General features: G+C 46.1%; 2 protein-coding genes across 4 annotated transcripts; one reads left to right on the top strand and one right to left on the bottom strand.

The window, feature by feature from the left end:
* Positions 1-278: 278 nt before the first annotated feature.
* B2m (beta-2-microglobulin) lies at positions 279-5503 on the bottom strand. Its single transcript, XM_042687974.1, has 4 exons — positions 5391-5503; positions 2840-3118; positions 2281-2308; positions 279-525 (listed from the first exon to the last, which is right to left on the bottom strand). The coding sequence occupies exons 1-3, from the start codon at positions 5455-5457 to the stop codon at positions 2295-2297; spliced, it is 360 nt and encodes a 119-aa protein (XP_042543908.1). The 5' UTR covers positions 5458-5503; the 3' UTR covers positions 279-525; positions 2281-2294.
* Positions 5504-14597: 9094 nt separating this feature from the next.
* Patl2 (PAT1 homolog 2) lies at positions 14598-23415 on the top strand. Of its 3 annotated transcripts, XM_042687763.1 has the most exons (12): positions 14598-14720; positions 15181-15255; positions 15475-15616; positions 16800-16920; positions 17018-17115; positions 17311-17364; positions 17655-17788; positions 17920-18079; positions 18734-18874; positions 21207-21301; positions 22666-22815; positions 23232-23415. In XM_042687763.1, the coding sequence occupies exons 3-12, from the start codon at positions 15527-15529 to the stop codon at positions 23248-23250; spliced, it is 1062 nt and encodes a 353-aa protein (XP_042543697.1). In that variant the 5' UTR covers positions 14598-14720; positions 15181-15255; positions 15475-15526; the 3' UTR covers positions 23251-23415. The 3 variants fall into 3 exon arrangements, with proteins under 3 accessions (XP_042543697.1, XP_042543694.1, XP_042543696.1); XM_042687760.1 differs by lacking the exon at positions 14598-14720 and having other exon boundaries at positions 15179-15255; positions 15387-15616; XM_042687762.1 differs by lacking the exons at positions 14598-14720; positions 22666-22815 and having other exon boundaries at positions 15179-15255; positions 15387-15616.
* Positions 23416-23701: the final 286 nt, after the last annotated feature.

Genomic DNA, 23701 nt, shown 5'->3' with positions numbered 1-23701 from the left:
ACTGACCTTCTGTGTCAAAATAGCTGGGCGCCAGTGCCTCATGCCTGTAATCCTAGTTACACGAGAAACTGAGATCTGAGGATCAAGGTTCAAAGCCAGCCTGGGCAAGGAAAGTCTGTGAGACTTTTATCTCCAATTAACCACCAGAATACCAGAAGTGGCGCAGTGGCTCAAGTGGTAGAGCTCTCTTCCTGAGCTGAAGAGCTGAGGGACAGCAGCCAGGTCCAGAGTTCAAGCCCCATGACCCGCCAAAAAACCCACACACACAAAGTGCCAAATTTTGTTTTAGGTTTTCAAGGTATTTTATTATTTTTTTTACAAGGTACTTGAGACCAATGTTAGTCCTTAGTTTTATTTCTGAAAGTCTGGTCTACAGGAAGATAAACATGCCAGTGATGCCTGAAGTGGAAATAAAGAGTAGATGGATGATACCTGTCTTTAAATGGTTATAACCTATTTGGTGCATAAAGTAGGCATGTATATCAGTAGGAAACATTTCCAATGAGACCAGCCATCTTTTCAGACCTGAGAAGGAAAAATAGAGAAAGTTAGTAATGAAATTTATTTTATTTGGATTACAGCTCATACCATCCATTTTATCACATTTCTGTTGGGTAGAATACTTTTTAAAAAGAAGTAGCTGCAGACAACTCTTCAAATCCAATGATGCTCCTAAAACATTAGCGGTAATGCTGATATTAGAGTTTGAGTCTTACCCTCAAACTCTTCTTTCTTATTCTTTTTTTTTTTTTTTGCCAGTCCTAGGCCTTGAACTCTTGGTCTGGACATTGCCCTTGAGCTTCTTTTGTTCAGGATAGCACTCTACTACTTGAGTCATAGAACTACTTCTGGCTTTATCTGTGTATGTGGTACTGAGGAATCAAACCCAGGGCTTCATGCACACTAGGCAAGCACTCTACTGCTAAGTCACATTCCCAGCCCAGCTCAAACTCTTAAATTATATGACTGGGAAAACCACTCAGCCTCTCTGATGCTCTCTCAAACCAGTTCTCTGCCCTAGAATATAATAGACAATTCTAATGGATTTTTAGCATCAAGGTATCCTGGCCTAGAAGACTAAAAAACAAATACAGTGACTGCCCAGAGAGTCTGAACAGGAGATCAAAGGAATGAGACAAATGCAGAACTATGTCACCCCTTCTCTTTTCGGAGAGCCACTGCTATGCCAAGGAAAAGAATGTGGTTCATTTTCGAAGAAATAGCAGAAATGCCCTCACTGGAAATAAGGGAAGACCAAACCCTTGCAGGGGGGTTGGATAACTAATTGCCACGCTAGCAGTCTTCTGCTCTGTCTTTAGAGGGTTAATGATGTTGGCAAAGCCACAGCCCTGCCAACAGTTAGACCTGTGGCTACCGTTCATGCCACAACATGGGAGAAAACAAAAAAAGAATTTCCATAGCATTCTTTTTTTGTCTGCTGCCATGCTACTCTGATTAATGTACCAGTACTGAGGCTTCACTTTAGGGCCTTACATTCCCGCTCTACCACTTGAGCCATAGGCTCACTTCTGGTTTTCTGGTGATTAATTGGAGATAAGAGTCTTAAGGACTTTCCTAACCGGGCTGGCTTTGAACCGCAATCCTCATATCCTAGCCTCCTGAGTAGTTAGGATTACAGGAGTGAGCCCCTGGTGCTCAGCTTGAACCATACCTTTAATCTAAAAGGTCCCCCCCCCTTTTTTTTTTTTTTTTTTGCTGTTGGGTCCAGGGGCCTGAATTCTGGGCCTGGGCGCTGTCCCTCAGCTCTTCAGCTCAAGGCTAGTGCTCTACCACTTGAGCCACAGCACCTCTTCTGGCTTTTTCTGCTTATGTGGTGCTGAGGAATGGAACCCAGGGCCTCAGGCATGCAAGGCAAGCGCTCTACCACTGAGCCACCTTCCCAGCCCCTTTTCCTTTTTTTTTTTTATTGTTATTTTAAAAGTGATGGTACATAAAGGTTACAGTTATATATGTGAAAGAATACATTTCTTTTTGGACAATGTCATACCTTCCCTCTTATACAAAGCAATTTCTTTGTTGTTGTTGGGGGTTTTTTTGCCAGTCTTGGGGTTTACACTCAAGACCTGGGCACTGTCCCTAAGCTGCTTTTTGCTCAAGGCTAGCATTCTACCACTTGAGCCACAGTGCCGCTTCTGGCTTTTTCTATTTATGTAGTACTGAGGACTCGAACTCATGGCTTTATGCAAGCCTCGCAAGCACTCTACCACTAAGCCACATTCCCAGCCCCCCCAAACAAGTTCTTAAAAGTAAAAAACCCACCTCCAGGATGCTGGTTAGTTGTCTCGCTCTATGAAAAAGAAAACAGAAAGAAAAATATTTTAAGTTTTACTTGTAAAATACTATGTGCTAACAGCTGTCCAAATCTTCTAGTGGTAAGACTGGCAGAACAGGCTAATGTTTCCTAACTCTTGAACGCTTGTTTATAATTACCCAGTAAGACTTACTCCCTGCCTACTAGCCTCAGAATGAAACCTAAACCAAGACAGAAAACACTAGGAGGGGCCAGGATTGTAGGAGGCCAGGATGGTGGGGTGTCAGGCTTCTTGATGCTAAGTGTCCATGAGGCTGGAGGAAGCCAGCGTGTGAGAAGAGTGTACGCGCATGCCTGGGTGGGGCGCTGCCACTCCCGGTCTCATTGTGGGGGCTTCTGTGGCTCCGGGAGCCTGCTCTAACAAAATCTCTTTAACTGGTGACACTGATCACTGATCTGTTTTAGGCATTTTTCCTGACAGCCCTAGTGTGCAAGTTTTCTAAAAGCCCAGTGACTCTACTCAAGTACAACTTTTCAACAGCTCAGAAAAAAACGTTGAAAACTTACCCCACTTTACTACCATGGGCGTTTTCAGAGTGGAGTGAGTAACTTTGCATGCGTATTCATCCCTGTCATTGGGAGTGAACTCAGTATGGACCAGAAGGTAGAAAGACCAGTCCCGGCTGAAAGCCAGATCGGACTTTTCCACTTTCTCTATCTTCTTTCCATTCTTCAGCAGTTCTATTTCAATCTGAGGTGGATGAAAACCCGACACATAGCAGTTCAGGTAATTTGGCTTCCCATTCTCTGCTGGGTGACGGGAATAGACTTGTACCTTTGGAACAACTGTGAAACATCAGAACATAACATTTAAAAATTGCCAGAATAGCAGAATAATTCACTTGAGGCTAACTTGGTCTCAAGCTGAATCAGGCACTGAGTGTTAAATCTGGTCTTCTATTTCTCTCCTTTTCCCTCCCTCCCTCCCCGAGTGTGTGTGTGTGTGTTTGTGTGTCTGTCTGTCTGTCTGTCTTTCTCCTGGTCCTTGCCCTTTAGCTCTGAGCCTGGGCACTGTCCCTAAGCATCTTTCCTCAAGACACTCTACCACTTGAACTATGCACCACTTCTGTCTTTCTTTATGATTAATTGGAGAGGAGAGTCTCTCAGACTTTCCAGCCTGGGATGGTTTTGAACTAGGATCCTCCGATAGTAGTTTTCTGAGTAGCTAGGATTACAGGTGTAAGCCACTGGTGCCAGTGTTGGCCTGGAATTCTTTTTTCTGATTTTTTTTTTTTTGTCGGTTATGGGGCTTGAACTCTGGGCCTGAGCGCTTTCCCTCAGCTCTACAGCCCAAGGCAAGCGCTCTGCCTCTTGAGCCACAGCACCACTTCCAGTTTTCTAGTGGTTAATTGGAGATAAGAGTCTCACGGACTTTCCTGCCCGGGCTGGCTTTGAACCGTGATCCTCAGATCTCAGCCTCCTGAGTAGCTAGGATTACAGGCATGAGCCACCGACGCCCAGCTGGCCTGGAATTCTTTAATGAATTTAATGAAATACAATGAGATTTTGCAAATATATCATCGTAACTCTTCTAAGGAGGGATTTTGTGTGCGTGTGTGTGTGCATGTGTATGCCAGTTCTAGGGCTTGAACTTGGGGCCTGGGCATTGTCCCTGAGCTTTTGTGCTCAAGGTTAGAGCTCTACCACTTGAGACACAGCTCCACTTCCAGATTTTTTTGTGTGTCCAATTGGAGATGAGAGTCTTAAGGACTTTGCTGCCTGGGTTGGCTTTGAACCTTGATCCTTAGATGTCACCTCCTTGAGCAGCTATCATTATAGGTGTGAGCCACAGGCACCCAGCTGAATCTGAGCTCAGCTATGTCCTAGCTCTGTATCTTTGGAAGAGTTATTTCAGCTTTGAAAATTAAAATTAAAAAGTTAAGTCATGCTCGCAGTAAAAATGCATAGATGATAATGGATATGGACCTTTTAGAGACAATTAACATTACCCATGCTCAAAAATTACCCAGAAATGGTTTAAATATAATATGTATGTATTTGGGAGTTTCCCAAATAAGATTTTTTTCTTCTTCAAGGAGAGAAGATGAGAGCAGATAGCCAGACATTTATAAAGTGCTCAAGAGCCAAGTGCTAATAGCTCACACCTTTAATCATTGCTGTCAGGAGGCTGAGACCTGAGTCCGGAGGCTTAAACCCAGCCTCAGTAGACAAATCCCCCAGACATTTATCTCCTTGTAACAACAGCGGAGTGGAGGTGGGCCTCAAATAGGAGCAGGCCAGATGCCAGCCGGCCTTGCCACAAAACAACAACAACAACAAAAACGAAGCAAGAACACAAGGATCTGAGTTCAAGCCCCAGTACTCCCCCCCCCCCCCAAAAAAAAAGAGGCTCCAGATTGTGGCTGTCTAGAATAATCTTGGTAGCCATTTGGATTGCCCTCTTCCCCAACTGACAAGTCTCCACTTTCTCAAAGCGGAAGGCAGACTGTACAGTTTGGAAAGTACAAAGGGCCAGCCCTCTGCGAGGACATTCCCAGGTTCAGGACTCTCCACCTTGCTCCAGAGAATCCCATAAGGAAAGGGGAAGATGCATGCTGGTTTGTTTTTGGCCTGGGGCTTGAACTCAGGGCCCAGGCCCTGTCCCTGAGCCTCTTAGTGCTCAAGACTAGCACTCTACCACTTGAGCCACAGTGCCACTCCCGGCTTTTTCTGTGTCTGTGGTGCTGAGGAATCGAACCCAGGGCTTCAGGCAGGCTAGACGAGCACCCTACCCCTGAGCTACCTTCCCAGCCCCAGGAGGCATGCTTTTCAGACAAGGATTCCAGTGCGTTTTGTGTCAGGTTCCATTGCAATCCCGACTTGTCATTTATCCCCGGTGTCACTTCAACTCGGGGAGCCTCCTCTCCCCCCTCCGTGGGGTGCGGGGAGACCCTCTGATGCTGGAGCATCCTGGGCCCAAGTGAGGGGGGGAGAGAGAAACTGGGGGTGGAGTGGGGGTGGGGCAGAGTGTCACCCAGATAAGAGAGTTCCAGAAGGGACCAAGGGAAGAAAAAGTGGGATTGGGGGTGGGGGAGGAGGAGGAAGAGACGGCACTCACGTTCCACCGCTTCCAAGCCCATCAGGAAGAGCAGGGCCACCAAGGCCAAGACCACGGAGCGAGACATCTCCACCAGCCGTCCCGAGTTCGGAAGGCGAAGGCGAAGGCGGGCCCCAGCGCGCGCGCTTAAAGTCCCCCGCGCGCCCGCCAATCTGGAGCCAGCCCGTCCCCCGCCGTCAGCTGTCTCCAGGCGGGAGGGCGTCCGGCGGGTTGGAGAGGGACTTTTCCTGTTTTCAGTTTCAATTTCTGAACAAGTCCCGTGACGCCGAGGCCTGGAGTGAAGGGGTGGGGGTGGGGCTCGCTGTGCCATCTCGGGGTGGTGGGCACCCCCGCTTGGCGCCCCTGGCAGCCCCTACTCCTATAGACGATTCCCTGGAAGCAGCTTGCATCTCTCCCTCTCTTGGGGGGAACTCTCAGCACACAGTTCCTGGCACAACCCCCACTTCAGGTTGTCGCTGCAGACCGAGGATTTGCTGTAAGGTCAGGGTGTCTAGGCAAGAAATGGAATAAAAAAGAAAAAGAAATCCAAGGGACCTCCAGCTAGCTGTCTTGAAGACAGTTCAGAGAACCATCTAGAGTGAATGAAAAGGATTTGGGGTTTTTGTTTTTTTGCCTTTTGAATCCCAGCAGAGAGAGGTTTCTTTTCCAAAACTTCTACGTGTGTAGCTTGGCTGTTGTTTAGTTGATGATCTTTGTTCAGTTGATGGGTGCAAAGGCCAGGACAAGGCCACTGATAAGAAATGCTGAAACTGCTTACAGCTTTCTAGATCCCTTAAGATACAGCCTTCCTCTTATCTTACCACCCTAGAACAGTGCCTGGCCCATAGTAGCTGCTTGGTAGACTTGAGTGAATTCGTGAAGAGGTGATAGAATTATCCCCCCACTCATTTGTGTGATGGAGAAACAGGCTAAGAGCTATTCTCTTGGCAATCATTCTCTTGGCAATCAGCTTGGAAGACAAAGACCTTAGCCATATTACTCAAGAATTTCCATTGATTTCCCATGGGCTTAGCAAGAAAGTTCACCCCCACTATAAGATCATGACAGGCATACAAGCTGAGAAAACCTACATACTGCAGGGCATGATGGTCCATGCTTACCCTCTTAGCACTGGAGAGACTGAGACAGGAGGATCACAAATATGAGGCCAGGCTGCCCCAAAAAGAAAGAGAATGTGGGCATTGGTGGCTCACACCTGTAATCCTAACTATTCAGAAAATGGAAACTCTGGAGGATGGAAGTTTGAAGCCAACCTGGGCAAAAAATCTGTGAGACACTATCTCCAATTATATGGAGGTGTGGCGTAAGAAGAAAGGAAAGGGAAGGAGCAAGAACTGCACATTCCAAAGGCATCAATCATAAGGGCTGGGAATATGGCTCCGTGGTAGAGTGCTTGCCTAGCATGCATGAAGCCCTGGCTTTGATTCCTCAGTACCACATAAACAGAAAAAGCCAGACGTGGTGCCTTGGTTCAAGTGGTAGAGTGCTAGCCTTAAGCAAAAGAAGCTCAGGGACAGTGCCCAGGCTTGAACTGAGGAGTTCAAGCCTCAGGACTGGCAAAAATAAATAAATAAACAAATAAAAATAAAGATACCATAAGAAAGGTACGGTCTTTACATTGCAGCCAAGTCCAGGAATCTTTACTGAGTGAAACAGTAAAGAGGAAGTATACCATGGAAACCTGGAGGGACATCTTGGAAATCACCACAGTTTGAAGGGAGTTTGTGCTGGACTGCCCCAAGGATCACAACAAACAACTTCCTGCATTTCTTTCTTTTTTTTTTTTTTTTGGGTCCGGTCATGGGGCCTGAACTCTGGGCATGTGCGCTGTCCCTCAGCTCTTCAGCTCAAGGCTAGCACTCTACCACTTGAGCCACTTGAGCACCGCTTCCGGCTTTTTTTCTTTTTGCTCATGTGGTGCTGGGGAATCGAACCCAGGGCCTCATGCATGCAAGGCAAGCACTCTACCACTGAGCCACCTTCCCAGCCCATGCATTTCTTTTACATAGTATTGAACTTTCAATAACCTCTATTGTGGAGCCATTTCTAAGCTAGAGAAAATAGCATACTTTCCACAGGTCTTGTGGAATAAAATAATGAACAGAGAGGCTCCTCCCACCACACCTAACATGTAGTGTGATGTTTAATCATTACTATTGTTTTTGGGGTTTTTTTTTGGCCAGTCCTGGGCCCTGAGCTCAAGGCCTAGGTGCTCTCCCTGAACTCTTTTTACTCAAGGCTAGTTTCTACCACGTGAGCCACCACACCACTTCTGTATTTTTTTCTGAATAGTTTATAGGAGCTAAGTGTCTCACAGACTTTTCTGCTGGCTTCAAACCACAATTCTCAGATCTCAGCCTCCTGAGTAGCTAAGATTACAGATGTAATCTATAGTACTTGCCAGTGCCTGGAAAATACTATAAATATTTTTTTTATTGTGAAAATACTGTACAGAGGGGTTACAATTACATGGGCATTTTTTTTTTTATTTTAAAGGTGATGTACAGAGGGATTATGGTTAAGTCAGTTAATGAGTACATTTCTTTTTGAACAGTGTCATCCCCTCCATCATTTTCTCCTCGCTTTCCCCCTCCCAACCCCCAAGTACTGTACTTCTTAATGTTGTTATTTTACTTCTTCTTTTTGTCCAAGACTGGGACTCGAACTCGGTATCTGACGCTTACTGTTGCACATTGGCTGGCACTCTACCACCTGGGTCACTCCTCCAATCTTTTACTAATTTTTCTGCTGCCCTTTCTGTAACTTTAAAATGTAGATGAATTTTTATTCATTAAGTTAATAGATAAGACTCTCATTTAATATGCTTAAGACTTGAAGTGTTAGTGTTGAATTTTACTAGGAAATGTTAATGTTGCTGGGTGCTGGTGGCTCTCACCTGAATCCTAGCTACCCAGGCTGAGAGTTAAAGCCAGCCCTAGCAAAAATGTCTGTGAGACTCTTATCTCCAATTAACCACTAAAAAGTTGTTGGAGGTGAAGGTAGGGCTCAAGTGATAGAGCTCTAGCTTTGAGCAGAAAGCCATGTGACAGCTTAAGGCCCTGAGTTAAAACTCTAGTTCCAGCGCCAAAAAGAAGGAAAAGGTATTTTCCATTTTTGATTACAAGTTCAATATATAAGTGTATGACCATTTAAAAAATGTAACAATTGCTCGGTGCTGATGGTTTACTCCTGTAATCCTAGCGACTCAAGAGGCTGAGCTCTGAGGATCACAGTTCAAAGCCAGCCAGCCAAGAAAGTTCCTGAGACTCTTATCTCCAATTAAGCACCAAAAAAGGGGAAAAAAAGACGTTGGGCTGTGGCTCAAATGGTAGAGCCTGAACCTTGAACAAAGAAAGCTCAGGGACGGTGCCTCGGCTTGAATTCAAACCTCAGGACCAACACACACACACACACACACACACACACACTCACTCACTCACACACAAATATAAACAATCCCTAAGCTTCTTGAATATCACTGTCCAACCCTTAGAAACCATTGTGAAGATTTGGATCATATCCATCCATCAGAAATTGTCTGGAACAATAAGAGTACCACTGAGGACAGTCCGAGCCAGCTCCCACGGAAGGGGCTGCTCAGCTGACAGCTCTCTTCCCAAAGGAGCCAAAAAAACACAGGAGGAATTTGACAACTGTCAAAGAATGAAACCCTACCAGACCCCCAACAACTCACCACTTTTAAAGGAAGAGTCTACATTAATGGGTGCTTGCAACAAAGATCTGTCCTTAGCATTCTTGACAGTATTTAACACTTCTTAACTTAGTCAAAATACTTGCAGAGAGTTGAGTCACTCTATCTGTACCAATTTAAATGGAACTGACTGCTAATTATTTTTTTTTTAAAGATTCTTCTCTATGTCATACTTGAGTATTAGGCAGAATAATAGAAGATCTCCCACTCTCTTACAAAGATTTCCATAGTGTCTTTCTTAGAACCTATGAATTTCTCACTTTTCATGGTGTAAGATATATTAAGGGGGGCTGAGTTCAGGTCCCACGACTGACAAAAAAGAAAAAAAAGATATATTTAGGTTAAGGACTTTGAGGTGAGATTATCAGAGGTCATTTAAGTAAATTCAATGAAATTACATAGGTCCTTTGAGGAAAGAAATTTAGACTGGAGGTGTGGCTCAAATGCTGTTCTCTCTTTCTTTCTCACCCTTTGGTCCAAGACCAGGATTTTCATTGGATGGCATATTACCAACTGAGCCATGCCTCCAGCCCCATCAAATGTCATTCTCTAATGAGCAAAAGGCCCTGAGTTCAATCCCCAGTAGCAGGAAAAAAAAAAAAAAAAAAGGCAGAACACATTTCATGACTGGTTATAGCAGAGTAGTCAATGAGATGCAATCTCAGATGAAGAGGCCATGAATCAAGAAATGAAGGCAGCCTTTAGAAGCTGGCAAGGTCAAGGACATAGTTCCCTAGAACTTTCCGAAGGGAATGCTATCCTTCCTAACACTGTGATCTTAGCTCCTTGAGACTTGTATTGGTCTGCTACAGAGATAAACGGCAAGTTGTGTTGTTTTAAGCCACTGAATTTGTGGAAATCCCTTGCAGCAGCAGTACAAAACCAATTCATCCCCCCCTTTCTAGAAAAACACACATTTGGACTTGGTTACCATGAATCTACTTCAGTGTAAATATTTGCCTTTCCAAAGTCTAGTTCATCTTTTGGTTAGCCAGACTCTGCCATCACAGAGGACTTAGGGTACACTCAAATTGGAAGCATATATCATGGGCTGTGTAAGAGGAAGGGCTTTGGAATTTGCTTGCTCAGGAGCTGGGTTCTCCACTCCTACCCTGATCTTATCTGGTCTGGCTCAGCCCCAGTGAAGCAGGCTCAGCACACGATGTGAGATTCACAGGACTCAGACCCTCTGGTGCTGCCATTTTGGGCTATTTCACAGGTATGGCAATCCAAAGAACGAGACCACTCCTGCCTTACCAGTGGTTGATGAGGTATGAGAGTAACACACACAGAGGGGGCCCCAAAGCTTTGTTCTTCTTATCCTTGACTACATGCTTTTAGCCCGTCTATATAGTCTCAGTGTTCAAAACAATCATTTAATTATTCAATAGTTATTTACTCCATGATGCTATGATAGGCACTGGGGAAATCTCTCCTCCAACGAGGTCGCAGACTATAATGTGTAGACCCATAAATAGATCATGATCTCAGGACAACAGCAGGCCTTAAGGATGAGCTTACAGAGACCTGGGTATCAAGGACATAATGTGAACTTTAGACTGTAATTCAGTGCTAATATACCTAATTGGTGGGGGGAAGAGGGGAGGAAGTGTTTCGATAATTTTCCCCCCTGAACTTCACAAGAGGATTACAATTTAACATCTGCAATCCTAGCTACTCAGGACTCAGAGGAAGCAGGAATATTAAGTTCCAGGCCAACCCCTAGCAAAGTTTGATGAAACCCTGGGGAGAAAAAAGGGCTAGGGGTATGACTCAGTTGATACGGTGTTTCTGAGGCCTTGGGTATTATCCTAACAATAAAGCTCTAACAGATGACCTCGAATGGTGTTACGGAATCAGGCCTGCAATTCCAGCGACTCAGGAGGCACTGGTAGAAGAATCATAGGCTGAGGCTAAACCTAGGGAAAAATTAAAGACCTTTTCTGGAAAAATAAGGCCAAAGCAAAAGGGTTGAAAGCATGTTTCAAATAGGAGAGTATCTGCCTAATAAGTCCCAGGCCCTGAGTTAAAACTCGTTATTACCTACCTCACTTCATCTCCCAAAAAGAAGGGCTGGCCCTTCCTTCCTTCCTTCCTTCCCTCCTTCCTAACTTCCTTCCTTCCTTCCTTCCTTCCTTCCTTCCTTCCTTCCTTCTTTCCTTCCTTCCTTCCCTTTCTCTTTTTTTCATTGTCTTTTAAAAAATTATTATCTATTATTCTACAAAGGAGTTGCTCTTCTTTTAGATCAAATTCTCTATCTTGCCTCTTCCTCCCAACAGCTGGGGTACATGAACGACACCTGCCTCTAACTTACATTTCTGATATAGAGGAATTAACTGTTTTTAATTTGACTCAAAAATCCTACAGAGTCACGTGGATTGCAGCTGAACACAGGATGTGGGCACAAAACCCAGGATCTAACTAAAAAGTTAGAAGAGGCTCAGATAGGTTTACTAGCAATAGACCTGCTTCTGGTACACTTGTTTTTGTTGTTGTCATTAATTTGGTGGTGGTGTATTTCTCCTGCACTTTGGGACCAGTTTCCTACTAAAGCAGCTCAGAAGATATAAGTTTGGGTTATTGGATACAAGTGTTCTTTCTTTCCAGCTCTGGCTTCTATATTCACAGGGGCCCCTCCTCTAGAGCAAGTGCAGTAGCAGATCGAAACTAATCCAGCACGGTGACGTTCAAGCATCATCAGGTGTACTTGGCCGAGCCTCGTGTACTACCACCTGAAGCTGTAGCAACTTGGTTGTTCGACAACCTCCTTCGAATGCACCCAGGCCTTTTCTATCTAATGTTATTGGAGCAAAACCTGTGGCTGAAGTAGGAGCAATTCCACAAAGTTCCTATAAGGGTATGAAAACAGAAATCCTGCCCCAAAATGTTAGTCCCAGTGAAGTGTACTGACAGACTTGGATGTGTGAACGCACAGCTTACATTTTTCCTTCCCCATTTCTTTATTAGAGTTCTCATATCCCCACCAAATCCCAGGAGTTCGGGAGTGCTGGCCCTTTATTGGGTGAGAGGGGAGGAGCTGGACCTTTAAAACCAAGAGCAGCCAGCCAGTGGGGTCTCGGCCCAGGCTGCCATGGCTAATCTGAAGGGAAAGGAGAGCCACAGTCAAGCGGTGGGTGCCTGTTACCAGGAGTCTCGGTGTATCCCTGGGTGGCATTCTTGTGGGAGAGTTTCTCTCTCCAGCTCCTAGGCCTGTTCCCAACTTCTGTCCCTTTGCAGAGCAGCTCCTTATTGCTGGGCCGGGGGAGATGGGGAGCAGGGGTTTATGTCATTGAGAGCGCAGGGCTTCCCTTCTGAGCTTTGAGTCAGTAGGACTGAGGCCACCTTGCCGGGAAGAGGTTGTTTCATGCCTCCCTTACTGACCGAGGAGGGAGATGTCTCTGGGTTTCTTCCCTGTTCCAGGTTTACCTTCCAGAGGCTGAGCATGCTCTGACAGTGGAGGACACAGTCAAGGAGGAAGCCTGCCAGCCTGGCAAGACGAAACGTCTTGAAGGTATCACTGCATGGACCATTGTATCTACATAAAAGCCCAGGGAGGGCGGACGCTGCTGGCTGCATCAGCCTAGGTTTGGCCATTTCACCCAAAGTGGCTCTAAACTCATCCACTTGCTACCTAGTGACACTTTGCTGAGCTTTATTTTCCTTACTCACTTTGGGGAATCAAAGTAACCGCCTTCATAGCTTCATTCGATGGACATAAAGATGTCAAGTATGGGCTGGGAAGTTGGCTCAGTGGTAGAGTGCTTGCCTTGCATGCATGAGGCCCTGGGTTCGATTCCTCAGTACCACAAAAGCAAAAAAAGCCGGAAATGGCATTGTGGCTCAAGTGGTAGAGTGCTAGCCTTGAGCTGAAGAGCTGAGGGACAGCGCCCAGGCCCCGAGTTCAGGCCCCATGACCGACAAAATAAAAACAAACCAAAAAAACAAAAACAAGATGCCAGGTATCTATCACACAGTTCAAATACAGTGAGTCAGGACAGCTGGCACTTTGGTTGTTTAAAGAGGCAGCAGAAGGGACTGTTGGGTGGAGGAGAGCAGGTGGAGAGAGCTTGTGGTAGTCAATGAGGTCATTGAAGAGGGGTGTGTGTGTGGCAGCTGTCAGGCTGTTTGCTTTCATGGTTTGGTGAAGCCATGGAACAGATTAGTTTGATTTAAAGGTAGGTCTAGAGATGGCTGATGAACAGAAGTGCTGCTGAGTACCATCCCCTAGACAAGAGTCCCCATCTCCTTCCACAGGCCCACACTTGCGCCAAGGGCCAGGTAAGTTCTGTGGCTCCTTGGCTCCCGAGGAAGAACTGGTATCCTCATCCCAGTTGGAAGAGAATGAAGAGGAAGATCGTTCAGATCCAGATCTTGTCCCATTTCCAGAGCAGGAGGAGAATGTTGGGGATCCAGCTGTCCTCACTGCCATTCAAAGTCCCCAGGTACCGTGGCAGGAGGGGAGGAGAGAGTTGTCCTGAACTGTGTAAACCTCACAGACTATCCCTGAACACTTCTTCCCTCACCTTCAGCCCTTTTTGAGACAGGTTACGATGAACATGTTCTACTTCAGCTCCCAACCTGAGCTTGGCGCTGCAAGGATCACCTGCCGTCACTTAACTATATAATAGGAACATGGCTCTGCACGGCAGGAATCCAAACACCAGGGAGAACTAGAAGGAAATCATAGTTGAGAGCTTCCAGTGTGTCAGAGGAGGCAGTGGAGCCCAGTCCTCTTGGCTGAAAATGTAGCCTGAGAGAAGACTGTCGGTACAGAGAAGAGAGTGAAAGGTGTTAAAACCCACAGGCCATCCAGCTGTCATGGACTGGAGAGATGCTTCTTGGGGAGTGACAAACTAACTTTTTTTTGGGGGGGGGGCCCAGTCGTGGGGCCTGACCTCTGGGCCTGGGCGCTGTCCCTCAGCTCTTCAGCTCAAGGCTAGCACTCTACCACTTGAGCCACAGCGCCACTTCCGGCTTTTTTCTTTTTGCTTATGTGGTGCTGAGGAATCGAACCCAGGGCCTCAGGCATGCAAGGCAAGCGCTCTACCACTGAGCCACCTTCCCAGCCCCAAACTAACTCTTAAAACAAGGGAAAGAAGCTGGGCACTGGTAGCTCACGCCTGTAATCCTAGCTACTCAGGAGGCTGAGATCTGAGAATCACGATTCAGAGCCAGCCTGGGCAGGAAAGTGCATGAGACTCTTATCTCCAGTGAACCACCAGAAAACCAGAAGTGGCGCTGTGGCTCAAGTGGTAGAGTGCTGGCCTTGAGCTGAAGTGCTCAGGGACAGTGTCCAGGTCCAAAGTTCAAGCCCCATGACCAGCAAAAACAACCAGGGGAAGAGTTCTAATTGGGTGGCCTGACAGCTAGCTACTTCCTGATTGTGCCGTACAGCAAAATGTTAGGGGAAAGGCAGGAAAGGAGCGGAGCCAAGCCTCAGTAGCCATCTCTTCCCACACCTCTTAATTCCTCTCTCAGCCCCTGGACATGTCACTGGTTCTTTTCCAGCCGGTGCTTCCGAGTGCCAGCTCTCCAGCCCGACACTTTGGACTCCGACAGCCCTCTCCGGACCCGTCTCTCTTCTGTAGCCCACTGACCACGTGGCCCTCCAGGCTCAGGTACTAGTGCAAGGACTGCAGTGGCAGAAGAAGCTGCCTTTGTCCTAAGTGTCTCAGGAGGTAGCAGCCAAGGAGGGCGGGTGCCATTCTACCAGCTGTCACAGAAAAATAGCTACAGGCATCTGAAACGTGGAACAGTCTTTCACAGATGAGGAAATGGAACCCCAATTAGACCAACACCTGCGACATCGGCTCACAGGACAGAACTAAGACTGGGACTCTGGGCGTGCTATTTAGTCACTCTAGTTTTCCTGCTGTGCAGAAAATTTCTGTAGCCAGATTGTAGGAACCTATATCTTGGGGGTGGGTTGTGAAGATGCTGATGTTTCCTATTGGCTGATCTGGGGAGGCATGTCATGGAGGCTCCCCTTGGATCTCTCCAACTGAGCTTACTCAAGCTTAATGAATGGAAGGTTTGGGAGGCATGTTGAGCTTCCACCCGGTTTGTTCCCTTTTTAAGCCTTCCCAGTCATCTGACTCAACTCCACCCTCAGCACAAACGGATCTTGCAACTGCAGCAGCAAAGCCAAACAAGGTAAAAAGTCTAGATGAGAGCTTAGAGTAGCCTGTCCGCATCCTTGTGACCACTTACCTCCCCCCAGAGTCCCTGCACACTGGGGACTTTCAAACCATTGCTCTCCAGGACACCCTTTTCATCCTTCCCAGAACATTCCACTTCCTGCTCACCCCTCCTTAGAACGTTCACTGTAGCAGGGGTAGGTGAGCCTAAAGGGATGTTCCTATTGGCTTGAAGTCCCCCAGTCAAGAAGCCTTGGTCTCCGCAGCCAGACCCCTATGCTAGCCTCATGAGCCGCAAGGAGAAGGACTGGGTGATCAAAGTTGAGATGGTTCAGCTGCAGAGTGAGAACCCCCACCTGGACGACTATTACTACCAGGTGAGCCCCGAGGTCACAGCTTCGGATCCAAATGAAGCAAGCAGGGCCTTTGCTCACCCTCTTATGAGGATGTGTGTCTGAGAGGATAAGGATCCTGTCATTGAAGCCCTGTGTCCTTGGAGCCTGAGCGTTGTTCCTGAGCTTTTTTATTTTTAATTTTTATGTTTGTCAGTTGTGGGGCTTGAACTCTGGGCCTTAGCTCAAGGCAAGCACTCTACCACTTTGAGCCACAGTGCCACTTCTGGTTTTCTGGTGGTTAATTGGCAGTAAGAGTCTCATGGACTTTCCTGCTCAGGCTGGCTTTCAACTGTGATCCTCAGGGATCTCAGCCTCCTGAGTAACAGGTGTGAGCTACCAATATCCAGCTGTCCCTGAGCTCTTGTGCTCAAGGCTGGCACTCTACCACTTGAGCCACTGCTTTGCTTCTGGCTTTTTTTTGCCAGATATTTGGAGATGTCTCATGCACTTAACTTTCCCTGGCTGGCTTTGAACCACAGTGTTCAGATCTCAGCCTCCTAAGTAGCTAGGATTACAGACATGAGCCACTGGTGTCTTGCAGGAATCATATTTCTGAAGTTCACATCTCAAGCTCCTATATTTCAGCCAAATGGGATTCTTTACAATTTCCTAGAGATTTTTGTGAGCCTTAGAAATGTCCTATAAGCTGGGTGTCAGTGGCTCATGCCTGTAATCCAAGCCATTCAGGAGGCTGAGATCTGAGGATTGCGGTTCAAAGCCAGCCTAGGGAAGAAAAGTCTGTGAGACTTTTTTTCCAGAAAACTGGAAGTGGCACTGTGGCACAAGTGGTAGAGCACTCCCCTTGAGCTGAAGAGCTGAGGGACAGCACCCAGGCCGAGTTCAAGCCCCACGACCGACAAAAAAAAAAAGAAAAATGTCCTATAAATATTCACATCCATATATATATATTTGGTTGGTCGTGGGGCTTGAACTCTGGGCCTGGGTGCTGTCTCAAGGCGAATGCTGTACCACTTGAGCCACAGCCCCACTTCCAGTTTTCTGGTAGTTAATGAGTCTCATGGGCTTTCCTTTCTGGGCTGGCTTCAAACCATGATCTTCAGATCTTGGCCTCCCAAGTATCTAGGATTACAGGTTTGAGCCACCAGTGCCCAGCTGTTAAGAGAATCAAGATGAGTTGCGTCTGTTTTCTTCCATGGACTCTCAGGAATACTATCGGAAGCTAGAGAAGAAGCAGGCAGATGAAGAGCTACTTGGACAAAGGAACAGAATTGAGACTTTGAAGCTGGTGACACCTTACATCCAGAAGGCAGAGGCTTATGAGTCTGGTAGGGCTGGGATGTACTGCTGGCGTGGGTCAAGCATTCAGCTGGATGTGAGTGGAAAGAGGAAAGCAATGTGCCTCTCCTGACTCCTTTTATGCAGTGGTTCGAATTGAGGGCTCCTTGGGTCAGGTAGCTGTATCAACGTGTTTTAGTCCTCGCCGAGCTATTGATGCTGTATCCCTTGGAACTCAAGAGCAGGTAGGAGCTTTTATCTTCCCAGAACCTATTTTTTTATTTGAATTCAGATCTTTGTGTCAAAAGAATGAGGAAGCAGTGCAATCAGCCTTGTGGCTAGCCTGTGGCTAGCCTTTCTAGCTCCATTTCTAGATGGTCTGAGACCTGGCCTGCTATGGAAGGCTGTGAAGCCAATGGTCAAGGGATATCTTTTCATAGGAAACTGGAGCTGCGAGCAGTCAGAGGCTTCGAGTATTATCCCGGATTGAGAAGGTGAGACATCAGTTCTTGTCGGGGAGGAGCTTTCAATTTCCTTTTTTTTTTTTTGCCAGTCCTAGGGCTTGAATTTAGGGCCTGGCACTGTCCCTGAGCTTCTTTTGCTCAAGGCTAGCACTCTACCACTTGAGCCACAGCTCTACTTCTGGCTTTTTTGTTTCTATGGTACTGAACCCAGGGCTTCATGCATGCTAGTCAGCCCTTCTACCACTAAGCCACATTCCCAGCTCTCAGTTTACTTTTTGAGAATGGGATATTTCTCAAAATGAATGTTCTCCTCCCCTTAGATGTTTCTTCAATTACTAGAGGTAGAGGAAGAGCAGAAGGATGGGCCTCCACAGCCCTGCTACTCCGGGCAGAAGAGCTACCAGGTTGAGAAGCTCTTCCAGGCCTTAAACATTCAGGAACAGGACAACGTGGAGTGAGTGCGGGAAGGTTCCACCTTTACCCAAGAAGGGAAGGATAGCTGACACTGGCTTTGGTGCTGCCTGCTTTTCCTTCCTGGCATGTGACTTCTTCATGTAGAGCTCTGAAAAATGTTCTTCCTTGCAGGGAGGCAGCAGATAGCTTCCTGCAGGTACTGTCTGTGAAGAAGGGGAAGACCTTGGTGGCCAGGCTGCTCCCCTTTCTTCCTCATGATCAGGCTGTTAGTCTTCTTCTGGCTATCATCCACCACCTGCCCATCCTTGTTCAGAGAGACATGGTGGACCAGGTACTGGGCATTGAGTGGGCAAGAGGATGGTTTCCTACATAGGTTAGGGATCTTTCCTCCCCTTCTTCCTCCTAAAGATGTCAGCAGGGTGTTCAGCAGTGAACACCTGTTCCCCCTTCAAGTGGGGATATTACTTTAGGAACAGTGCATTGTCTTCAGATATAATAAATGAATAAAAGACAGGTATGATTGCACAGTGTGCTGTGAGATTTGAGAGAAGACAAGTGTTGAGGCCCATATACACTTCATTTAGGGAAGACATTGTAGAACAGGTGGGTATTTCAGGTCTCATTTTTTTGTCAGTCATGGGGCTTGAACTCTGGGCCCGGGTGCTGTCCCTCAGCTCTTCAGCTCAAGGCTAGCTCTCTACTATTTGAGCTACAATGCTACTTCTGGTTTTCTGGTGGTTAATTGGAGATAACTAATGGGGCTGGCTTTGAACCAGGATCCTCAGATCTCAGCCTCCTGAGTAGCTAGGATTACAGGTGTGAGCTACTGTGCACCTGGCTTAGGGCTCAATTTTAAGGATGAATGAGATGTCGGGTTTCTCCCCAGGAAAGTGCTTAATGCAAATCAGCCAAGTAAGGGCTTCAAGGCAAGCTAGGAGGAAAGGATTGGAGGAAGTTTTGAGAAAGCTTACTGATCTTCTTGCAGGCCCTACACATGTTATTCAAGCCTCTGTGCAACTGTATCAGAAACTTAACCTTCCGTGAACTTCTCCAAGGACTTCAGGGGCTAATGTTGCTGCCATTTGGCTCCTCAGAGCGTCGCATTGCTATGGTACTTCAGAACCAGGTAACACATCTGGGAGACTTTTCTTCCACAGATGGTTTTCTAAATGGTACCACTGGAAAGGAATAAATGAGGAGATGTTCTCACCTCTACACAAATCTTTTATCTCCAGCAATGCTTCCCAGCTTCTAGTGAGCACAGAATAGAAGAGAACCTAGTTAATAGACAGTACTTCCTTGGTTCCACTCAAATCAGAAAGTAGGAAAGTGGCATCTTAAACACCTGTTTTTTTTTTCTTTCTATTTTTTTTATTGTGAAAATACTGTACAGAAGAGTTACAATTACATGGGCAAGATAGTGAGTACATTTCTTATCAAGCATTGTAGCCTCCCCCCCTCCTTTTTTTTTTTTTTTTGGTAGGTTGTGGGGCCTCAACTCTGGTCCGGGGCGCTGTCCTTCAGCTCAAGGCGAGCGCTCTACCGCTTGAGCCACAGCGCCACTTCCAGTTTTCTATTAGTTTATTGGAGATAAGAGTCTCACGGACTTTCCTCCCCGGGCTGGCTTTGAACCTCGATCATCAGATCTCAGCCTCCTGAGTAGCTTGGATTACAGGGTGAGGCACCAGTGCCCGGCAACGAAATGAACCCCAAGATAGGGACACAAGAGGTTTTTTTTTTTTAATCTTTGTCGTTTTTTTGTTGTGTCAGTTGAACTCTGGGCCTGTGAACTGTCTCTCACCTCTTCAGCTCAAGCCTAGTGCCCTACCACTTGAGCCACAGCATCGTTTCTGGCTTTTTTCTGCTTACTTGGTGCTGATGAATTGAACCCAGAACCTCATGCATGTGAGCCATTATTTTTTTTTAAGAGCAAAGATTTAACTCACATTTTTTTTTTTTGGGGTCCGGTTGTGGGGCCTGAACTCTGGGCCTGGGCACTGTCCCTCAGCTCTTCAGCTCAAGGCTAGCGCTCTACCACTTGAGCCACAGCGCCACTTCCGGCTTTTTCTGTTTATGTGGTGCTGAGGAATGGAACCCAGGGCCTCATGCATACGAAGCAAGCATTCTACCACTGAGCCACTTTCCCAGCCCCTTAACTCACATTTTTCAAGAGCAGACTCTGCCTTCCTATGGGCATAGGAAACAGTCACAGGAGAAGGGTGTGGTGGTGTAGAGTTATTCACCTCACAGTAGCCAGGAAATGGAAAGTACACGTCTGAGCCAGTTGCTCAGGCCTGTAATCCTAGCTACTCAGGAGGCTGAGATCTCAGGGTCCTGGTTTAAAGCCTGCCTGGGCAGGAAAGTCTGTGTGACTCTTACTTCAATAAATCGCCAGAAAATTGGAAGTGGTGCTGTGGCTCAAATGGTAAAGCGCTAGCCTTGAGCTGAAGGACAGCGCCCAGGCCCACAGTTCAAGCCCCATGACTGACCAAAGGGGAAAAAAAAAGTACACATCTGCTTTTCTACCAGGTTTCTTGATGCTGCTGTCTGTACAGAAGTCATCTCCAAATTTTCATATATACCTCTTTTAGTAAGAAAACTGGAACCATAGCCTACATGTTTTCAAACTGCATGTACCTAGGTGTAATAATATATTTGGTACCTAATAAATGCAAAGTAGAAAGGTTTCTTTGTGGTGTGGGATATTAAACCAAGGGCCTTGTGCATGCTAAGCATTTCTTCTATCACCAAGCTGTACTCTTCTAGCCCAAGTAACTTTTAAAGGATGAGACTAGATAAGAGAAACTATCATCCAATATTGTAGTGGATTTTTGTGTGTCCTTTAAAGATGTTAGCTTATACTTGCACTTCTTCAGGCAGAGTCATCCAGACTACCTGAATGAGTTTCCTAATTCATTCCTGATCTACAGACGGATTTCTTGGAGGTGGATTTAGGAGTGTACATGCAGTCAGCTCTCAGGAGAGCTTGTGAAAGTTAAGAACAGTGATTCCTTTGGGAAGGCCAGAGTTCTTTGTTTAGCAATGTAAATCTGACAGTACTGTACTTCTCAGTATTTGTCCCCATTTATAAATGTGAACCTGTGACTTAGTTGGAAAACTAACAGATTTTTTCTTTTTTTTTTTTCCTGTTGGTTTGTGGGGCTTGAACTCACAGCCTGGGCACAGCCCCTGAGTCTCTTTGTGCCCAAGGTTAGTGCTTTACCACTTGAGCCACAGTACCACTTCTAGTTTTTGAGTGGTTTATTGGAGATAAGAGTCTCACGGACTTTCCTGCCTGGGCTGGGCCTGAACTTCGATCCTCAGATCTCAGCCTCCTGAGTAGCTAGGATTATAGGTGTGCGCCACGGGTGCCTGGCTGCTTTTTTTTTTTTTTTTTTTTAAAGGCACTAAATGCCTATAGTAAACTCATTTTGTCTTGGATTGTATGTCACTTACAGTTTGGAATATCCTTGCTTTATGCTTTACTGAGTCATGGAGAGCACCTGCTATCCCAGGATTCTTCCCTTGAGGAGCTTGGTGATCACACAGCTTGGTAAGAAAAAGGCCTTATCAGTACTATCTCAGTATCCCTGGGATGTGTGGGCTGAGCCACATAAGTTTCCTGAGTAGCAACTGAAGTATCAGCGAGGAGATGTACAGGGATTTTATCATTGTTTCCCCTCCAGTACTGGATGTAACTTGTTTTGTGGTGGTACCAGGGATTGAATTCAAGGCCTTCTCAGCTATTCGGCTTCTTCACTCAGCTTCTTCTATCACTTAAGCCATGCCTCCAAGTTCAGAGGAGATACATATATATATATATAAATTTAATTTTTTTTGTGGTCATGGGGCCTGAACGCTGAGCCTGGGTGCTGTTGCTGAGCTCTTCAGTTCAAGGCGAGCACTCTACCACTTGAGCCACAGTGCCACTTCCAGCTTTTTTCTGCTTATGTGGTGCTGAGGAATCGAACCGAGGGCCTCATGCATGCAAGGCAAGCACTCTACCACTGAGCCACCTTCCCAGCCCCCAGAGGATAAATTTTTTAAGGTTGTGGTTCTAGTTTAACTGATAGAGCTATCTACCTAGCAAGTGTGAGGCCTTGAGTTCAAACCCCACACTGAAAAAGACAAAAGAAGAAAAAAATCCTGATTTGGAAGGATAAGTTTCAGAGTCAATTTTGAGTTTCTGGTTCTGTCATTAGTAATGGAACTTTATGGTGAAGTACTTCACGTAGGCTGTATTTTCTTTCTTCCTCTTCTCCTTGTTCTCCTTTCTTTTTTGGGTCAGTCTTGAGGCTTGAATTTATAGCTTGGATGCTGTCCAAGCTCTTGCTGAAGATTTGTACTGTGCCATCACTTCCAGTTTTCTTGTGATTAATTGGTGGTAAGAGTCTCACAAACTTTCCTGCCTAGGCTGGCTTTTGAACTGTGATCCTCAGATCTTGGCCTTTTCAGTAGTTAGGATTATAGGCATGAGCTACTGGTGTTCTGCTCCCTTCCCTTCCCCTCCCCTCTCCCCTCCCCTCCCCCCTCCCCTCCCCTCCCCCCTCTCTCTTTCTTTATGGTGGTCCTGGGGCTTGATTATTTCTATTTTTATGGTGGTCCTGGGGCTTGAACTAGGGTCTGGTTGCTATCCCTGAGCCTCTTTTGCCCAACGCTAGTGCTATACCACTTGAGCCACAGGTCCATTTCCTCTTAGTCTGTATTTTCATCTACAAGGATACTAGTATTCTCAGGTACAGGAAGCTGTGTATATAGAAAGATATTTAAGCTCCAGTATTTGCTATCATTTAGTGCTCTATGACTTAATTGCTATCTGGGAATGGAGGCTATGACAGTAGTGATGGAAACTTGGCTCCTCTTACTTTCTTGTGTTAATGTAAAGACTCCAATGCATTTCTTCTCTCTGTCCTCCAGGACAGAGTTGGTGGTTCTGATAGCCTGGGAGATAGCCCGAATTCCTGCAGCCTCCCTGGCAGAACCTCTAGCCTTTCCCTGCAACCTTCTTCCCCTGTTCTGTCACCATGTGGACAAACAATTGGTTCAACAACTGGAGGCCAGGATGGAGTAAGTGATGGCAGAAACAAGATCACAGCCCCTTGTGCACGTTTAATTTAGGTTCTGTTACTCGCCTCCTTACTTTCCTATGAGCATGAAGGGTAATGTGCTTCAGAAGTTCTTCTAAACACTGACATTGATTTGAGGAACCAATCTACCCACAATTAGCACCTTGGTACCTGTTTCTTCAACTAAACCTTATTTTCCCAAGTGTTTGGTCCTTGTAATGCTATTTGAGGGCAGTAACTTAAAAAGTTGAGTTACTCATTCAAGAAATATTTCAGAGATGACTCCAGGATATAAATGTGAAAACATGAAGAACGTCTGTCCCAGGAACTTACTATCTGCTAGAGAGAGCCAGATAATTAAATCACACAACTTATAAAATGGAATTGTGTTTGCAGTTAACATTGTTTTCTTTGTAGACTTGCCTGCATCTCCTGATGTTCTAGAATATGTGAGAAGTTTAATCATTATACACCAAGCTAACTGAATTGTCTACAGGGATCCAGAGTCTGAAGACATTGCTTATGCCTTAATATCCAAACCATTTTTATATCCTTTTCTTAAAATCTAAATGATGTGCCCCAAAATAAGGTGTGGCTGAAGTTGTAATTAAAGAGGAAGTTGTTGAATGGTATTGCTGAAACTTCTTTGTAAATTGGGAGCTGTAATGAAGTTCATCTTAAGTGTGACTGTGTCAACAATGCTTGTTGTATCTTTTTTTTTTTGCCAGTCTTGGGGCTTGAACCTGGGCACTGTCCTGAGCTGCTTTCTTTGCTCAAGGCTAGCACTCTACCACTTGAGCCACAGTGCCACTTTCAGCTTTTTCTTTTTTCTGTTTATGTCGTACTGAGAAACTGAACCCAGGGCTTCAAGCACGTTAGGCGAGCAC

The sequence above is a fragment of the Dipodomys spectabilis genome, unplaced genomic scaffold (genome assembly GCF_019054845.1).
Source record: "Dipodomys spectabilis isolate Male_0828 unplaced genomic scaffold, ASM1905484v1 ptg000108l, whole genome shotgun sequence".
Taxonomy (NCBI): domain Eukaryota; kingdom Metazoa; phylum Chordata; class Mammalia; order Rodentia; family Heteromyidae; genus Dipodomys; species Dipodomys spectabilis.
This window is presented reverse-complemented; position numbering and strand designations above follow the sequence as displayed.